The sequence below is a fragment of the Solanum verrucosum genome, unplaced genomic scaffold (genome assembly GCF_900185275.1).
Source record: "Solanum verrucosum unplaced genomic scaffold, falcon-dt-bn FXZP01000284.1, whole genome shotgun sequence".
NCBI lineage: Eukaryota > Viridiplantae > Streptophyta > Magnoliopsida > Solanales > Solanaceae > Solanum > Solanum verrucosum.
The window spans coordinates 302820-324109 of record NW_026019936.1 but is presented as its reverse complement, the minus strand read 5'-3'; the positions used below and the strand labels follow the sequence as shown (position 1 = coordinate 324109).

General features: G+C 30.5%; 1 protein-coding gene across 1 annotated transcript; it reads left to right on the top strand.

Annotated features, from left to right (window-relative positions):
* Nucleotides 1-12918: 12918 nt before the first annotated feature.
* Nucleotides 12919-20624, top strand: LOC125838287 (uncharacterized). The gene is made up of 6 exons (XM_049517358.1): nt 12919-13988; nt 16837-16892; nt 16989-17219; nt 18899-19190; nt 19713-19912; nt 20276-20624. The coding sequence occupies exons 1-6, from the start codon at nt 12948-12950 to the stop codon at nt 20427-20429; spliced, it is 1974 nt and encodes a 657-aa protein (XP_049373315.1). The 5' UTR covers nt 12919-12947; the 3' UTR covers nt 20430-20624.
* Nucleotides 20625-21290: the final 666 nt, after the last annotated feature.

Here is a 21290-nt window from a genome sequence, read left to right as displayed (position 1 = left end):
CCATTCTTGTGTGTTAAATTCATTTATCATCTAATTGAGTATAGAAGTGAAAAAGCCACGTAAAGTAAGACAACAGAAATGATACAATAAACATTAAATGAAAACACCATTAGCACCTCGATCTGCCAAATAGAAAATGGCATGTAGTAAATTTCTTTTGCATATTCTTTTAAGTTCATGAATGATACTCCCTCCGTTTCAAAAAGAGTGGTCTAGTTTGACTTAGCACGGAGTTTAAGAAAATAAAGAAAACTTTTGAATTTTGTGGTCATAAATTAAAGTTATGTCAAATGTACAAAATTATTCTTTAATTTTGTGGTCTTAAACATGTCACGTGGAAAACTCAAATGTACAAAAATCTTGTGGTCCTAATAATCTTGAATTATTATTTGAATCTCAATTTTCTTAGTTATCTTTTGAAGCTACTTAATTTGTTTTCCGATAATGAAGTTGCTTATGATCAGTTATTAAAACTTCTCTTATTTTTTCTTCTTATAAAACGATTAAGCTCTTAAATGTCTTAATTGGAACATAGATGGAAAATGTAAGTCATTTGAAACTTGAATGTGATGATTTATGCTAAGATTTCTTTTAAATTTCTTTATAATTTCTGACCCTATCAACCTACGAAGGAGTTCTTTATCCATGAGTGAAGAGGCTACAATATTTTCTGTCAAAAACTTGTGTCTTTTTTAATGCATGTTTTGTTCAATTCTAATAATGTGTGTTATTGCAATATTCTTTTGGTTCAGTACTTGCACTGGTTAATAAGAGGACTTCTTTTTCATTTTCTCTTTTCTACCACAAATAAACTGTTACTATAGTGACTGGCTTAAAATACTATTAGGGGTTCAATAGTATTGTTGATTTGCTCCAAGTTCTTTTCCTCATCAATCTTTTATTTTAATATATTTAGTCATCATTAGGAATTTGAAACTTCAAGTCAACGTTATTCTACGTGTATTTCCTCATAAAACAAAACATGTTTGACATCCGTTATTTGTAGAGCTGTCAAAATGGGTTGGACCAACTCAATCCAATCCTAACGGACTAGAGAGTTAAATGGGTTGGGGCTGACTAACTCTTTTAATTAAAGGACCTATAAAATAGCAACCCAATCCAGCCCTAAGCGTGCCGCCGCCACGGGTTGGGACGGGTTGACCCTTCAACCAAAAAATGAACAATATTACTCTCTTAGAAAGAGTATCTAAGAGTATCAAACGTTGACGTCTATGAACATGACATTATTGACATCAATGCATACAACTTTTCATTTATGAATCACGCACTTCGATGAATACTTACAAAAATATATTTATGAATCACACACTTCGGTGAATAGTTACAAAAATACATAATAGTCAACGTAAAATTTAGCGGGAAAATGTTGATCATTCCACCATTCCTTCCACAAAAAACTAGCTAGTTTAAAAGACTTGATTTTTTATTTTTAAAAATATTTATTGATAGAAACTTAACAAATAAAACACCACTAAAAATATATAAAAAAAATATTTTTAAATATTCATAGCTCACAGGATGGCCTCTAAGGCTTGCGGGTTCGGCCTATGAGGCTAGCGGGTCAACTGAGGCTGGGCTAAAAAGTCTCATTCCTAAATGGGCCAAAAAAATTAGACCCAACCCCACTTAATTCAAGGATTGGGTTGAATCGGCCTAACGGGCCAAGCCCATTTTGACAACTCTAGTTATTTGACTGTCTAAAGAATGGATAATCGCAAGATATTGATGATCAAAATTGTGCTTTAACTAATATAATATACACTTTTATCATTACTTGTAATGATGTAGCCCAGGTTGGTTACTTTTAACATTTTATCAACATCAAGTAATCCTAGGCTCTTTAGGTGATGGGCACATGCATCTTAGTGAATTTGTAGAAATTTGTGAGGGACTCTTATTTAATCTCTTCTCTTCTTTTTTTTTGTATTGGGATTGAACTACTACTAGAAAATTGAATTTGTTTATAACAGTAGTTATAGTTTACCATCTATAGGTAAAAAATAATTAGAAATGAATTTACAGAATTTTAATCTATTACCAAAGGTAGACTTTGCACTGTGCAACAAGGTATTGAAGCTTACATTCCATTTCTATTCGTTCAATTAAATAGACTATGTACTTGCTTTTAAAGTTGATACAAATTCTTAATTTGAGGGTGATTGAAATGATGGATGAGTAAGCTCCATAGTCAAAAATTGATCTTAGAAAATATGTTTTAATTTGCAGGTGTGATTCACCTCTAAAATTGAAAAGTTAAAAGATCATTGACCCTGACACAAGCGATGCAATAAAAAAAGTGAATTTTCATATTGTAGGTGTTCTGTTCGCAGGTTAGCTTCATATTTCATATGAATTAAAAAGACTTAAAGTAGAGACTTATAGATAAAATTATTAAGTGCGGTGCAAAGAAAACAGTTATGTCTCTAAATATTAAGACCAAGAATGTGGTTACGTACGCATCTAGGTTCAGACTAATAAAAATTCAACAATAATAATAAAAAAAAAAACCATGGCATGTAGACACAAACTATCCAAAAATATATTAAGATAAGTATAAGTCAATAAAGCGACCGTGCTAGAACCACGGGACTCGAAGGATGCCTAATACCTTCCCCTCGGTCAACAGAATTCCTTACCCGAATTTCTAATTCGCAGACCTTATAAAGAGTCATTTCTTTTTATTAAACAAAAAGGTGACTTGGAAGTTGGAACACCATAACTCAATTTCAAGTGGCGACTCTGAGATAAAAATAATCTCTAACCAATACCGTCACTTTAATTGGAAAAATCCTATCCGCGGTCCAAAAAGGGGTGTGACAATTACAACTTAGATAAATATTATCGCCTGGATAATTTTAAAAGACAGTTTCTTGAATGATGCTGGTTGAAATGAAGAAGCAGTGTTGATTGATAAAAAAAAACTCTAATTTGAAGTTTCTAGCACTCTGTGGTGTACATTTGACAAGGATAACCACACTGATTTCTTGATTTTCTTTTTATTGGTAACGAGAAAGAATAGAATGATTTTCGACGGTTAAATTTCAAATTTGAAAGATAAATCAGGATTTGGCCGAAAAAGAGGCAAGGCTATGAATACCATGACCGATCACCATCGATTACATAACTTGACGAGGACAAGGAGCAGTAATAAGAATTTCTATGATCATATGCTAATAGTTCTACTTTCTTTATTAAGATGCATAATTGATCTTTTGTTTCAGTTTCTTTATCAATGAGTTTGTGAGTGTGTCTACTTCATATTATAGGTATTTTTTGACTTGACATTTTGTTGTATCTTGATATTAGCTATCACATACAATATGATAGAAGACAAAACGTTTTCATAAGATGTATTAAGATGATAGGTTGTACTTGGTGGTTAAACAATTTGTTGGTTTGGGAATTGGTGACTAATCATACTGAAAGAATGATGTTAATGGTAGTTTTAAAGAAAAAAAAAAGGTACTCTTTGGTGGTACTCCCTCAGTTCTTAATTACTTGTCCACTTTTCCTTTTATAATTGTCTCTAATTACTTGTCTATTTTGACAAATCAAGAAAAGACAATTTTTTTTTACATATTATACCCTCAATTAAATGACTAATTACTTTGAAAAATGTAGAACTTTTCATCCACTTCGTAATTAATAGGGGTAAAATGGTAAACTCATTATGTTGTTAATTATTTTCTTAATATGTGTGTCAATTCAAAAATGGACAAAGTAATTAGAGACAGAGGGAGTAATAAGTATGACTTAATTCAGGTTAGTAAGAAGATAAATTTCAATAGATTTGATCACTTTTGAGCGTATAAATATTGAGGGTGATACAACTTCTCATTCAGAAAATTAGAAGTTTAATTTGGTTACTTCATGTATTAGAGAGAGAGAGAGAGTTGAATGTTAGTGTTCATATTTTCTAATGTATTTTATTCCGTTACCTTGTGAGATGAGATAAAAAATATTATTTATGAAGATGTTAATCCCACAACATTTCATAAATTATCCCAAATTATTCCTATGTGAGTAACACTTCATTAATTAGCAATAACTAGGCATAAATCACCGACAACATATATTAATGTCTTCTTTATTTTATTATTTCTGCACATTTTTTATGTTTCATGTACACATTTTTTTTTTCCTGATTTTTCCTTCGTATTTTATAAATAAATTTATTTGTTTAACAAAATGCAGATAATGATACCATATGATTTTCCTGTATTTGTATAAAAATTATGGATGGGAGATTTTGATACTATAAGCCGCGAAAACAAATTTTATGCTTCAATATAACTTGGTGTATTTTTAACAAATATATTTCTGAATGTTCTCCTCAATTAAGGGATGTTGAATTAGTTCTTTACTACTATTCTTTGTGATCAAATAACTATGCAAATCATTCAAAAAGATAAATTATTGGGTCCGTGCTAAGCACGGACTGTGCCATCTAGTTTATATACAAGCTTAGAACTTTTTAGGTAAAAAAAAAAATCTTATAAACTTTATTATAAATATGAAGATTTTTTTTGAAACTTTCGGATATACATAATAAAAAATATTATAGATTATTTTTTATTTGACCCAATTGAACTATTAGACAAGGTTGTATAACACCAAAGATCACGATTTAATCATAACCGTCCTATATTACGACAATAATTTTTTTAAAATTAAACAAATAGCTAAGGTATGACTCTTATATCACATGTTAAAGTTGAATACACATAGAAACAAATGCAGCGGGACACTAAAGTAGAAGTGTATCGTCAAACATAATTATTCTCCTTTTGCAAAAAGGCTTTGGGGATAAGATCAGACTCGAGAAATAGTCTACTTCAAGGCTGCAAGGGGGACTACGCTCTGCAGGTGGACATCACTATTTATCATGTCAAGACGGAATTTCGATTTGTTTTTGAAGTGATCAAAAGGATTCGACGAAAATCGGGCATACATTCGAGAGAGAGAATGATTAGTTTGTGTCTGGGTCAAGGGGACGGGTGACCTGAACCCTCTTCAAGTATTGTGGAGAATCATTTTTGCGTTGAACGAACTTTTACACAAAAAAAAAAATAGTAAAGAAGAAACTCTCAAATCTTTTAGCATATGCCTATAACAATGTATATCATACTAGTGCAATCACAAATATATTTATAAATGAGTTAGAGACTCTTAAACAAAATAATAAAATCATAGATACCATACCATAAAATACAATTATCATAAGGACTCATAATTAATTGTCTCCTTTCATTTAGAATTTTTTTAGATATACATACAAAAGAATATGTGTTATATATATATATATATATATATATATATTATATATTACTTAGTTGAAAGATAAGGTAAATAATTTATTATCTAATTAATATGTTGACCATACAATTATCTTTATTAAGAGACTATATTCTTATAAAAAAAAAATCTCAAATATTTTAAATGAGAAAACACAATGGGTATATATTCAAAGAAGAAAAAGATTATTAATGAAGATTTTTGGTAATCAGAAATGATCTCATGTGGGATATAGTGTAAACGATAACAAGCAAATGAAGGATGAGAGATTTTCGAAATGACACTTCTTTAATAAAAGAATGAATGCACAAAGAATGAAGCATTCTCCATTGAGTTAGATCTCAGCAAAAATGAAGATTTTTTTTTTTTTGTTGATATACTAATTAAATTTTGATGAATATCCCTTAAAATTATTGTATTTATGTATAATTATGTTATGATTACTGTATATCCAGCATGACTATCTACACCAAAAAATATATTTGTATTCATGAATTCAACCATACTCATGTATCAATAACCAATAATAATATATTGGGAAAAAGGACAAATATACCCCTGAACTATCATAAATTATGTTGTATTTCTGTATAATTATGTTAGAGTGAATGACATATATGCTCTAGTTTTTTGACGACAGGTGAACCAATGTTCCAAAAGTATGACGGAGGGTATCTGCATACCATTTACGATAATTCGGGGGTATATTTGTCCCTTTTCCCTACATTATTTACTAAAATATAGTCCAAACAAAAGAATGTATACATTTAAATTTTAATATAGTATGCATAAATGGTACATAAATGTATCAAAAATTCATTTTGATACATATAAACAAAAACACAAACGTATGTTTATATTTATATTTATATTAGTTATATATGTGGCGTTTTAGGGTTTATGATTGTATTGAATATTAAAGTGTGTTGTATGTGTTAATTACACAATATATCTAACAAAATTGTATGCGCTCATATAGTTAGATCCAAGCAAAAACAAAGTCAGAATTTAAAGTTTATTGATTTGAGATTTAATTTTATTAAGTTACTGGGTTCTATATTAATAACTTGTACATATTAAATGAATTTTAAAGATAGATACAAAGTTTGAACTAAAACTATTGGATTCGATCGAACTTGTATCTCAGATTGTAGCTTCACCACTGATTTCAAACGAACATATACAACTTCAAAACACTTGCCACATATAAATCTTAATTAGACAAACTATAATTATTAATGCAATTATGCTTCAAACTATAATTATTTATATTTTTTTCTGTTTAAAAAAAGGCTTTTGAATCCAACATTAATGATCGAACCCTTATTAACTCGTGAAACTAGAAATAAATAATTAAAATATGTTTACAATTATGTATGTCGTTTGTTATTTTTTATAATTATATTGATTTTAATAGTAATAATTAGTGTTTTGAATCTTCTCATCCAATATACACTATACACTTTCCATGTGGATTACTTAATTGAAAAATACTTTGACCCTTTTTAGAATACTATAAAATTCTTAAATTACATGACAATGATTAAATATACTAGATCTAACCTTTTTTAGAATACTATAAAATTACGGATGTCATGATTGAATATGCCCTACTTTGTATAGTTAATTTAGAATTAGAGACACATTTTTTTTTAATTGTTACATTTTACTAAAAAAAAATTATTGAAGGGTTCACCTTTTTTAGAATACTATAAAATTCTTGAATTACACATGTCATGATTAAATATACTCTGACCCTTTTTAGAATACTATAAAATTCTTGAATTACGCATGTCATGATTAAATATACTCTGACCCTTTTTAGAATACTATAAAATTCTTGAATTACGCATGTCATGATTAAATATGCTCTAATTTGTATAGTTAATTTAGAATTAGAGACGCATTTTTTTAATTATGTTACATTTTACTAATAAATTTTATTGAAGGGTTAACTCATGTACTAGAGGGTGTTTGGATTGGCTTAAAAATTGGTCAAACCTACTTTTAAGTCAGTTAAGTGTTTGGAAATATAAAAAATAACTCAAAATAAGTTAGGAAGTGTTTGACAAGGTCAAAAGTGACTTAAAATAAGTCAAAAACCAAAAATAGGTCTCCCCTACTTTTTATTTTTTGACTTAAAAGTCATTTCAATTTGACTTTTTACTTTTGACTTAAAACTATTTTTTTAAGTCAATCCAAATGGGTTCTTACTCTGATTCTATAAATCTAAGGAAGTTGGCATTAGCTCGAAGATATTCCTTTATTTAGTAAAAAAAAATTAGGTGTCAAGTTATGGACTGATATTTTCTCCTTTTTCTATGTGCTGGTATTCTATAAGATGATGTTCTACATGATCAACATATATAAGACTCGTTAAATATTATGTAGGTTTAGTTCATATGCCACGTCGAATCTCCCTATCATTTCTTTCATTTTGATCAATATGAGTTCATCTATTACGAATAATTTAATTGTTTTTTTTTCATCTTGATAAGATCGAATTGCAAAAAGTAGCTTTGTAAGAGCACACTAGCAATATATGAGATGATTTTAGGCATACAAGTTTGTTTTCTTTAGCTATATAGTCGTGTATTTTTTTGAATTTTTTAAATCTGATTTTGTCCATAAATTCTCCAACCTAGGTGATAAAAATATTTTAAATTTATTTTTTTAGAAGAATATTTATTATTTATGCATTCATCGACAACTAAATCCACATAAAATATCATTGCATGCAAATCAATTGAAAAACTCACCACTTATTTCCATCAATTCAAGAAGATATCAATATAATTTATCTTTTCTATATTTCCTTATGTTTATTAGTCCACTATCAACTTTATCGATTTAAGACATTCTTTTATATTAGAAAATTTTATAAAGATAAAACGCTCTCTAATAAAAGTAAATTTATATCTAAAATTTAAATTAGATCTTGATTAAAAGACATTCATCACTTCATTATAATCCTAACAGTTATAACAACTCACATATTAAATATTGTGAAAAGTGAATGTTGGTCTATATTATTTTTCTTATGACACATGTTTAGAACGTTATTAAAGTGGGTATTGTTTTGGTTTCCATTTGAAAAGAAAAACTGTAGAATTTTAAGAGAGTTAGAAATTGGTGATGCAAATTGATATATTTATAAACTTTTTCTTTTAATTTTTTTTCTAAGTGGCTCGTTATTATGATTATATTATTTTTTCTACGTCATTTCAATTTTATCGAATATCTTGAAAAGGACTTAATAAATTAACTTAATAATCACGATTGTTACATTATTCACTTTATTTGAAATTAGTAAGGCCTTTGTGTGTCATAATGGTAAAAATTAGGCTAGATGATTAGGTTTTGAACCACTTATTGATATTTCACTATCGTTTAAATTTAATTGAGAAATAAATCATTTTAAAAATAACATTTGAATGCGATATACCTAACTAAAATACAAACAACTCCAATATAGGATATTGAAGTTCAAAATGTTGCTTCTTGGAGTTTGAATTGACACATTTCGAAGTCCAAAACAAATTCATGGATTTAAAATGAACCTCAAACTTCAATAATTTTTTGTGGAATTGAAATAAGTATTACGATGGTACCTCATGGTAAATACTTTTTAAAAATATTTTACTTGTTATGTTTTATTTTACACACTTCTTAAAGAAAATATTAACTCGATTGATGATAATTTAACTTAAGTTTAATATTTTCTCTTATACATCACATTATAATTCTCCATATTAATTAGCGGTTCAAAAAGAATGAGAAAAAAATAACACAACAAGAGTGCTATTCGGGAAATTTCTAGTCTCCAACTTATATTCATATAAAATTCATTAATTATTGTGTTGTTAGTTTAAATAAATATTTATGTTAATTATTATTTGTTGTATCACATCATTAAGTTCATTATTCGGTAACAACAGAAAATTTCAATTTATGTAACGATTGATTTGACATGATCATGTCGTTACCTTATATATATATATATATATATATTATTTTATCTTTCCTCATTATTTAATAATTTTATTTCATTCTCTGCCCTACATTTTTATAGTGGTGCTATCCCATACTTTACCTTTTTTTTAAAAAAAATTATCCTTTAAATTGCTAATGTATAATATTAAGTAATAACATAAAATGATACAATCTACTCGAATATTATATTTATTATTATTAAAAGAATTAGGAAGGAAGTTGCAGCATTTTGCTTGGACGGCCATAATTCTTTTTTTTTTTTTTGACTTTGTCTTTAATCTGCCGGAATTTCTATCTAAGAAATAAGTAAAAGTAATGTAGACATAGTCCAAGAAAGCAACTATTATTTAATTCACAATATAATTTTTAAAAATGGAGACAAATTTAGGATATATATAAACAATATATGTTTGAGTTCATGAGTTTTGTCATATTAACTCGATTAATTATGGGATTCAAAATATATTATTTGGATTTATTTAATAATTTTTAATGTATATATTCAGAGTCAAAATTATTGAGTTCAGATGAACCTGTAAGTTATCAATTGTATTCACGTGTGTTTTAGATGAGTTTGTATTATTTATATTGATTATGTAATGAATTTTTTAAATTATTATTAGTGTAATTTAATTTTGTTGTAGAAATTTGTTTAGTATTTATTCCAAATTTAGGATTATATAAACAATATATGTTTGAGTTCATGAGTTTTGTCATATTCACTTGATTAATTATGGGATTCAAAATTTATTATTTGGATTTATTTAATAATAATTAATGCATATATAAGGTTAAAAATCAAAATTATTGAATTCAGACGAACCTGTAAATCATCAATTATATTCGCGTATGTTTTAAGATGAGTTTAAATTATATTATACTATTATGTAATGAGTTTTTATTATTTTTTAATGTAATTTAATTTGTATAGAAAATTGCTTAGTATTTTATTCCAAATTATCAATGAATAATATATATATTTAAAATTGATCTAATTGGATAACTATTATTTTGCAAGCAATTTGAAATCTTGGTATTCTGAGTTATTGTCAATCTAATTGATTTATTCAAACAAGCAAAACCTGCAAAAAATAAATAATTAAAATTGACTCTCTATCTTAAAAAGCATAACATGTCTAATACTAACAAACAAGAAATAAATTTATTGGATAAAAAATAACAATAATAATCCACTTATTGACTCTGTCCTTAGTGGTCTATCCTTAGTGCCTTGGTAGCTTGAATATCTTTGATTTTGGTCATCACATCTAATATACTATAGTTTAAGTTTATAGTGATGATATATCAAAAAAATTGACTTCATCTTCAAAGGTGTACTTGGTCTTTAAAATGAAATTTGAAGAGGTAAACATATTAAGTTTGGTAAAAAAAAATTGTGATTGGATAATTTATCAATTTTTATTAGAGGTCTTGCATATTTGAGTTCTGAGTATAGAAAATATCTTGTTAAATAGTGCTTGCCTCTTATATGAATCTTATACAACAGATTAGTCGAAGTTCCAATTTGACCGTAAGAAATCAAGTGAGAAATAAAAAAAAAAGTCCTCATTTAAACAAAGAAATTAAGTTAATAGATAGCCTTTTCTGGCTCAATGAACATATTTGGGTGGAGCTTTCTCGATCAACCATTTGATTTATCATAACAAAAATATCTTTTAGTCATTCCCTAAATTATTTGTAAATTTTTATTCTAGTCCTCATAATCACGAGAAGGATCAAAAGTGAATAGTTTAAATAATTAAAAATTAAATAGAATTAGTCAGATTAGTCATAAGGATTAAAATTTTAAATGTAATAAATACTCTCTTTGCCCCCATTTAATTGTTATGATTTTCCTTTTAGGAGTCAAACGGCAAGAACTTTGACTAATATTTTACGATGTATATTTTTAATCATATTGATATACAAAAAATTGCAATTTATAGTACTTTTCATATAGTTTTTGAATATCTATATTTTTAGTTTTAAAATATCAAATTAATGTAATTTAATTTAACTTTAAAAATTAATCAGATTGACTTTCGAAAAGCTTAATATAACAATTAAAAGAAGACGGAGGGAGACTAAGGACCAAAAATACCATTACCTCAAATTTAAATCCCTAAAAATGGAAATTTTAAGAAACATAGTGATCCGAAGGGCCAAGTCAAATGCTCACATTAATGTAAATGATGACCTAAATAATTAATAATAATGATAATGATAATGTTAGGCAACCAACTTATATGAGATAATATGATTATAATATAGTATTAAAATAACTAGTACACTTACCACATACCTTGCTAGACCTAGTAAAACACAGAACTTATTACTAATGTTTTTTTTTTTTTTATAATTTATATATAACATATAGCTATAAAACATAGTTATATATCTCGAAGCTATAATACAACACTAAATAGGAATAATGATAGAATTTTTGTTGTTTAGAAATAATAGTAGTCTACTACTATATTTTTAGTACTATGAAATTTAATTACAAAAATTGAATTTTCGTGGGAAAATTTATTTCAAGGTGTAAATAACATGTTTAAATACTTTGAACGTGTACATGTCTCATAGAGAAAAAAGAAGAAGAAGAAGATGTGATTGAATCTTTTTGACATAGAAGAAGAAGGTTTTTTATTATCATTCATTTTGAAATGGAATGCCGGTAAAATATCTTAAAATTTACGTGTGAGGCTTAGTTTTGTGAGATTCATACTTTGAATATTTGACTATACATTCTAAATACGTCTAACATTCAAATTCAAGACTCGTTTAATAATTTCTATTAAAATCGTGTGTAAAATTTCTTTCACTTTTTAAAATACTGATTTTTGATGTTGTCAAAATTGAGTTGGTGATTTTGCCATTCCAATTTTAATCACCTACGAAACAAAATGCTAGACTAATTCAAATTAGTAACTCTACTAATTGATTTTTTCAGCTCTTTGATATTAAAGTTTTTCCTTTTTTATATATATTTATGTTAGAAGACAATTTTTCACTTTGCATACTTTTTCCCTTCTCTCCCCCCCCCCCCCCCCCCCCTTTTCTTTTAAATCTATGCTATTTTTAATATTTTATTTTTCTTATGATCCATGACATCAATTTTTTCATTCAGTATCCGAAGTTCATATCAGAGCTTCCATTAAATTTGAATCACGCTCTGCAGGATTATGAAGTGATTTTTTTCATAATTAAAACTCAAATTTGAGATCTATGATAAGAATCGAACAGTTCCATCACTACACCACAATCCATATTAGTCCTTCACATCATTTCACTTACTCACTATAATATTAAATACGAAAATGATAAACAATTGGGTAACTATTAATTTGATAGAACGTATATCATACCACATAAAAATCAACAAAACAAGAAAAAAAATATTTATTTAAAACTAAAAATAATCATTACTTAATAAAAAGATTTTTAACTAAAACGAGCTATGAATTCAAATGGGCATATCCATAATCTTCCATTTTTGTTGACTTGTTCACATTTTTTTCCTTTCAATTTCATTTTGTCTATAAATAGCATCTCCCTCTCTCTCAACCTCTTCACGTTTTTTCGCCCTGTTAGAATTCACCATTCTTAAATTTCTTCACTTTCTCTCTCTTCCTTCAATGGAGAAAATAGATTCTATCAATTTATACAAAACAGAGGAAGCAGAAGTAGAAGTAGAAGTAGAAGTTGAAGCAGAAGAAGGTATGATTTCCGACGAAAACGGTAACGAAAAAGGAAATTCCAATTCCGTTGATTCTGTTAATATTTTGAATTCCGATATTCACGCAGAGAATGAAGGAGGAGGAGCGGAAGATATTAATTCAGCTGTTTCTAGAATCATTGATGATTCAGTTAAGGAAAACGGCAACTTATTAGGTGTAATCAAGCCGCATAGCTTGTTGCCGCAACCGGAGGTACCTGCCGGAGTAGCGATTACTGTATCTCCAGGTGAATTGAACCGGTCTCAGTCCATGCCGGAGAGTTTTGACATGCCGGCGATCGGGAAATTCTTTCGTGAGAAGAGTAATAGTTTATCGTCGGCGATAACGAAGCGGTTGTCGTCGATGAGGGATCAGTTTGATGATGAGAAAGTGGTGATGAAATCGGAATCGCAGCAGGTGACGGAGTTTGATCTCTCTGGAATGAAAGTGATTGTGAACTTAAAACCTCCGGTGAAGAAGCTGCCCGGAAGAGTGAGTTTCTTCTCGAGATCTAATTGCAGGGATTGCACCGCTGTGAGGTTGTTTCTGCACAAGGAAAACCTAAACTACGTGGAAATTAACGTCGATGTGTATCCTAAAAGAGAGAAGGAACTAATTGAGAGGACCGGAAGTGCTAATGTGCCGCAGATATTTCTGAATGAGAAGTTGTTAGGTGGATTGGTGGTGTTGAACTCGCTACGGAATAGCGGGATGTTGGAGAAGAAATTTGCGGAAATGTTGGCCGGAAAATGCCCGGAGGATGCACCGGCACCACCGGTTTACGGTTTCGACGACGATTACGAGGAGCAAAACGACGAAATGGTAGAAATTGTGAGAGTATTGAGGCAAAAGCTTCCAATACAGGACAGAATCATGAGGATGAAAATAGTAAAAAATTGCTTCTCCGGCGGGGAGCTTGTGGAGGTTTTGATCCACCACTTGGACTGCGGCAGAAAAAAGGTATGCTTCTCGCTTCTTTCTCATTAATACTAAATTAGATTAAGAGTATTAATTCAATATTGCAATAATTGAATTTAGATATTTAAAAAAATTGTCCAAAATTATCCGCATACATAATAAAAAATACATCTTAAAATATGGATGACCAAAGGATTAGTGTTCGTTATTCAAAATGAAATTATAGGCACCTAACGTTCACAACAAATTGTATTATTATCTACTAATCTTAATCGGAGACGCAAGCACGCAAATGAACGAATTTTTTACTGTAGAGATGACGTTTGATTAGATTCTACAGTATTTTAGGATTTGGAGGTATTTTGGGAACCTATCGTGTGCAGGTATTAATGGAAATTTTTATATCCACCTTATTATATACTATATTATAATTATAGTATTATAAGTACTATATTTTAAAAGTATTGTTCACGTAGCCCCAAAAGAATAATAAGATGGTACGGTGTGCAAGGGTCAACTCAGCTAATTTCCATGTTTGAGTAAAAAATAATTTGGTTTTCGTCTTTCGATATAAAATTTTAAGTGTTTGGTAACACGTAGGCACAAATAATAATTTTATAATAAGAAGTAACAAATTATTTTAGGCAAAGAAAAATAGTTTGACCTTATAAATGCATGTAGTTGCGCAGTGGTGCCAAACAATGTTCGACATAGAAATTTTTGCGACAAGATATTCCTTATTTACAAAATGAAAGATCCGTATCATACATATTGTCCAATAAATTTGAGACAGATAATAATTTACAGCATAAATGGAAGTATACTCCTAATAACTTATTAATGATATGACTTTAGATAAGAAAATATACACGTCAACGATTAGAGAGCACAAGGTTAATAGATAGTTTTACGGTATGTTTTTCCTTATCAATGGTATTGGTATTTTTTCACTCTCACTTTATTATTATTACTTGTTAGTTTTTTTTGCTTCGATTATCATATTATTTGTTGGTGCTACTTGGAATGCTATCCTTCTTTTTATTTTGTTATGCTTTATTTTAAGTCGAGTGTCTATCCGAAATGACCTCTCTATCCTCATAAGGTAAAAGTAAGGCTGCGCACATGCAACCATTGTTTAACTCCACTTATGGAGTTTTGGATATATTTTTGCTGTTGTTGTATAAATGGTAGTGCTAATGGTCAATTTAATTTTGAACCCTTTCAATGTATATTTTGCCTCAACTAATTCAAATTCATGCTATGAAGTCCTATTTTAAAACACTCTTTATTAAAAATGATTTCATTTTCGAGGCCCAAATCAAAGATCTCTTTTACCCCACGTGATTTTTAAAATTAAGTCATACTATGTACTAGTAGCATGAAATGGGTTTAAAGTAGATAGGCCATAGTACAGGCTTTGGTCACCGTCAAATGAATAAAGTCAAGCAGTTTCTACCCGAACCACACGTCTAGCTTGGCCTCACTTAGAACTAGGAAAAGCTCCGCTATCCAACGGTCCCGTCAATCTCGTGCGCTGATAATGAGTATATTACCCACAGTCCCACACGCTTTTGAAATTAGTGCAATCAATTGACTTGGAAATTATTAATGTAAGTCATTATGTTTCTTGGGTCAATTTGACAAGTTATTTGGAAATTGTACACTTTAAGCATTAGCATTAGCCTCGTCATTATCATAGATGCGTGAATTGGTCTTTTCTCCCACGTGCTGAAAGTTAGTCACTGTTTCATTCCTTCATAAAAATAAAATACCCCCTTGAATTATTTGATCTTTTAATAGGAATATTGGATCTTGTATTTATTTTTCTCCTTATAATTGGAAAGGAGAGGAAAAGATGAGAAGGGAGGGTTAAAAGAAAATCAACGTGAAACAAATAGAAGATTTTTTTCTCTTAAGATACTTTCTTTTGCTACTATATATTATGCTCTATTATTCAAATTCAATCCATTCACTGGGTTTGAGAGATGAATAAAGTTTTTCGTCCTTTCCTTTTCCCCATAAAAGTGACAACCTTTTACGTACCAAAAAAGAAAAAAAGTGACAAATTTACCAATCGTTATTGTAAAAATGAAATATAGATGGCTAGTAGAAGCCTAAAGGTCAATGAACATGGAAGGAAATATAGATGGCTAGTAGCTAAATGGTTTAGTGGAGGTGCACGCAATCGTTATTGTAAAAATGAACTAGACATTTTTCTTTGTTCTCATTTATTGTTTGCTTCAACTACAATCTTTCTTCCATGATCTCCAGTAAAGGAACTTTCTGGTAGCTTGATATTATTTCAGTTCAGTTGAGGTGCGCGCAAATTAGTCCTGATACTATCATTTATTAAAAAGGAATGATTTTTTTCTCATGACATTTATTGTACCATTTCTGCTTCAAGTTCAATTGTCCCTATATGATCTTCAGTAGAGTAACTTTCTTGTGGATTAATTGGATTGGCCTGAATTTCTGATTGTTAGTGGAACTAATTCTGGAGTTTTAGCATCTGTGTAGCATGGCCTTGAATCCAGTCTGCATGAGTTACTCATTACCTGTAATTTGTTGAAAATAGAAAAGAAAAGGGTAGCACAATCTTTTGGTATTTCAAACTTTTTTTTTAACTAACATAAAAGTTATTTCAGGTTCAATCATAGCATAGTGCTTAAATAAGTATAGCAATGTGGAAACTAGGAAGCATAATGCAAAATGAATTCTAAACGCTTATAACGTTAGATATTGAGAAGTGGGCATACAACACTACCATTGTTTTGCGACGACTTCATCAATTAGCAGAAAGCCATTGATTTTTAAGGATCATTAACATATTTATCTATGATACGGCATGGACTTATATTTCAAAGTAATAACTATTTGGTATCTAACACAGGCTGTGGAAATTGGGAAGAACCTGGCGAGAAGGCATTTTATTCACCAAGTCTTTGGGTAAGAACCTGAAAAGCATTTTATGACTGCTGCGCTGTCCATCAGTGTAGATTTGATTCTATTGACAACATGTTTTTACTCTACTGTTTATGCCAGAGAAAATGAATTTGAAGATGGAAAACACTTCTATAGATTCCTTGAACATGAGCCTTTCGTTCCCAAATGCTATAATTTTCGAGGATCCACAAATGACAATGAACCCAAGGATGTTGCTGTGTTAGGTCAAAGGCTTGGCAAAATAATGTCTGCATTACTTGAGTCTTACGCCTCTGATGATCGGCATCATCTTGATTATATAGGCATCAGCAATAGCGAAGAATTTCGGAGGTACCTACATTTTGCTCTTTTTTTTTGTCAGAAACTGTTAAGTGACTTGTATTAATTGACTTGTGCTTTCAGTAGTAATCTCCATCTTAGATTTCCTTGATAAAAAAATCTGTAGTAACTTCAGCTGCAGCTCATTTTTCTATTTTGGTTTCTCTTCTCTGTCAGCAAACATGTTGCAGATGATATCTTTTCATTTGCTAGTCTTTTCTTTCCTTGCTTCATAATCCTAGAAAGAACTTTCAGGTAGCTTGCCAAATATTTTTTTAACCTTCATGTAATCCTTTGGTTGAATAGGACATCTGTTACTCCTGTTGACTACAGGATTTTTGACCTTTTGTTTAATCCTTTGCTTTTCCCCTCTCTGTATAGTTATTGTTATACAGTTCCCAGAGAAAGATTTTAAGAGGCAATTTTAAAGGAGGAAGTGGTTTCTGTTATGAGTAAATAGTGTAAATGACATTAGCTGCAGCATATAACTAAAGATACCTGAGTAAAGCAGCAATATAATTCAAGCAAATAGGATGCAATGGATGCCAAAGGATCATACCAGAAAGAGGTTGAAGAACAATTTCTAATCCTGCCCACACTCAACTGGAGATATACTTAGGTGCCTTAGCTTCAAATGTCTCCTCCCACACCATGGGCAATTAGATGGAATCTCAACCTCCCAGAAATCTTTTCTCCTGGTAGTATAGTGAGGATTCATTTCATTCACAGTATGTATGTATCTCTTCATATCATTGACCGAAAGATATCTCAAATTGCAGCATACCTTATCTTCAATTCTGACGCAATCCTTCCATAAGCTAATAGCTTCCCAACTGAAATCTTATAATCACTGTGCTTCATCTCTAGCTCACCATACAAAGCATTTAAGTATTCTCTCAACCTGGTGCACCGCCTTTATAAAAGGACTGGAAAGTTGCACTAGGAGTTTGTACGAAAAGCATTTAAGTACTCCCATGTCTGTTAGCTGTTAATTGTACATGTCAGCACATGTGAGATGCTTATTTTCCTGCCTGATTTCTACTATAGAAACTTCCTGCATTAAGACCGGTCAGCTTAATAGAGAACTTGGAAGTCTAAAGAGGTTTAATCTACTTAAACAAATAAAGATGAAATCTATAAGCAGCTTATGGCCCTATGCTGGAAATAGGAACTTTAGACTTAAAAAGTATACAAAGGCCCTTCTTATTACTTAATTCCAGATTTCCAGTGCATATTCACAACCATCCCAAAGATAGTTCATTACTGAACTTGTATTAGAAGAACGTTACCAGCAACACCCCTATCTTTAAAATTGCATACTGGTTCAAAGTAAGAGGAGATGAAATCATCTGCTAGAATATCTTAGTCTTTACTTCTCAAACTTTGTTATAAGTGAGTTGTACCTTCCATTTAACCTAATTAGTCAGGTTTACATCATGCTGAAATCAAACTCTTAATTCATTCATAATCAATTTCCTATGGGTAGTAGCAGAATATCTCTTGAGAACTCATCTCTTGACAGACAGACACCTAATACATCTCTATGTATTTGACCGGAAAGAAAAAGCTAATCCATCTCCTTTCTTTAGTAGGTTTCACAGTCCATTTCTTAATTAAACACAAACTAAGACCTTTATCCATGACGGTGGGTTTGTATGATATCTAATATTTTTGTTGTCTCATAAATGCAGATATACAAATCTGGTTCAGGATCTCCACAGGGTGAACCTCCTAAATCTTTCGGCAGACGAGAAGCTAGCCTTCTTTCTTAATTTGTATAATGCTATGGCCATTCATGCCGTGATCAGGATTGGTCATCCTGGGGGCATGATCGACAGGAGAGCATTTTTCTCTGAGTTCCAGTACATAGTTGGTGGTTATTCCTATTCCCTATCAGGGCTTAAAGATGGCATACTAAGAAGCAACCGAAGAGCTCCTTTTACTCTGATGAGACCCTTCCCTAGCGGAGACAGGCGTCTGGAGGTAAATACCCCTCCCCTGTATCTTATTTTTATATAACTACTGTTGCAACTGTTTAATTGAATACTTTTTATACTAAACATGTATGCTGTTTCAGTCACTCGAGGTTTTGATAGACACCATGGAGTCAATTTGAGCGTTTTGCTCAATACTTCTTTATATTCGTTATTCCCCATTCACTTTACTAACAATTTCTACAATTTAGTCACAATGCTTTAAATTTACCAGCTCAAGTTACAGCCTTATGTCAGTTTAAGTAGGCATTTGAATGATACTTTAGTTAAAATAAAAAAAAAGAGTTGTTGACGATGAAGTCAAAAGAAAGCTGTCGGAGTTTGTTATGTTGGGACATGAACTTCACTAGGAAAAAAAATATATATGTGAAAGTTGAAGTTTTGTGAGTGAAAACCAGTACTGCAGTATTTCACTTAAAACTAAAATATTGATGTTTAGGAGCTTCATACTGTTTCACTCTCCCTCGGGATCCCACTGTAAAATCTTAAATGCCATACTTCCCATGTGCAGATGGCATTTCAGAAAGTTAATCCGTTAATCCATTTTGGACTGTGCAATGCAACAAGATCAAGTCCAGCAGTAAGATTTTTCACACCTCAAAATGTCGAGTCTGAACTAAGATATGCTGCAAGAGAGTATTTCCAGAGGGATGATGCAATGCAAGTTGATTTGGCCAAGAGAACTGTCTACCTCAATCGAATGATCAAGTGGTAAATTTCTTTTAAATGTATTGTTTTTCATCCATAACATTTAAGAAAAAAGATATGCTCCTTTAACCTCAAACACTTGTGCTTGGTGGCCTAAACTCCTTCATCCTTTACTATAGAGGGTCTCTGATTCGAGCCCTGAGAATGAAATCAGTCAATCACCTTATAAATTTGGTTTTATGCTTGACAAAACAACTTCTCTACGCCATAAAGGTGGGGGCTAGGGTCTGCATACATCCTACTCTCCCCAAACCCCACTTATGGGATCCTATCGGATGTGTTGTTGTTGCTTGGCAAACTAGTTCAAGAGTCGGTATACTCAGCCTCGCTACCATTCCTAATGTATCCAACATATTCACTTTGCAGGTACAATACTGATTTTGGACAGGAAAAGGAAATACTGAAGTGGATTACAGGTTACTTAGATGCAACTAAAGCAGGTCTTTTGACACATGTTATGGGTGATGGTGGACCTGTTAATGTTGTTTATTCTAGTTTTGATTGGTCTCCAAATGCTTGATCAAAATTGTTTGCAGCTACTATATAGGGGAGCACACTTCACTTCATTTTATTTTTCTTATACCCCTCTCATTGTTTTAGTATCAATCTCTCTCAATATCTCACAAAGATAGGGCATTGTTGATTGATTGTCCACATTGTAGGCTAGTTAAAAATTTGTGTATAGCAAGAGCTTGTTAATGAATTGCAGGTTTGGAATGTGTTCTTTTTTCTATAAACGGTGCATTACTCGTAACGATCAGAGGTTTTGAGATAGACCCTAGAGTCCAAGTGCTTCAAGTTGAGCATGACTAAAATAGAGTACATAACTTCACTACTAAAAATATGTCAAAAATTAATCTCAAAAGAGGCCGGAATAAATAGACCATCGAAGGTGGATCTTTTTAGCGCCAAAAATCGATAAAATGCAAATCGACCTTTGGATGGAAGGAAAGTTCGTATCTGTTGTCATATGTGATAAGAGTGTTCACTTAAACTTAAAAATAAGTTCTATAGAATGATTAGATCAATTTTGTTGTAGGCAGAGGCGGATCTAGAATTTTCGTTTTGGGGTTCGAAAAATAAAAGTATAAACGTGTAAATAAGCCTTTAGAAATGGAAACCTTGAATTCTTTTGGGTTTAAAACCAAACTTTTAGCATATTTTTTAAAGTAGAAAGAAAAAACAAAAAAAAAACAGAACTGAAAATTAAAATGCTTTCACTGGGATATGAACCGATGACATACAACTTAATTTCAAGGGTACTTACCATTGCACCATCAATTTCTCTTTGTTATTGAGGGGGTTCAAAATTTATATATCTACAAAAATACAAAAAAATTACCTTATATATACCGTGTTATTTTTTGACGAAGGAGTTCGG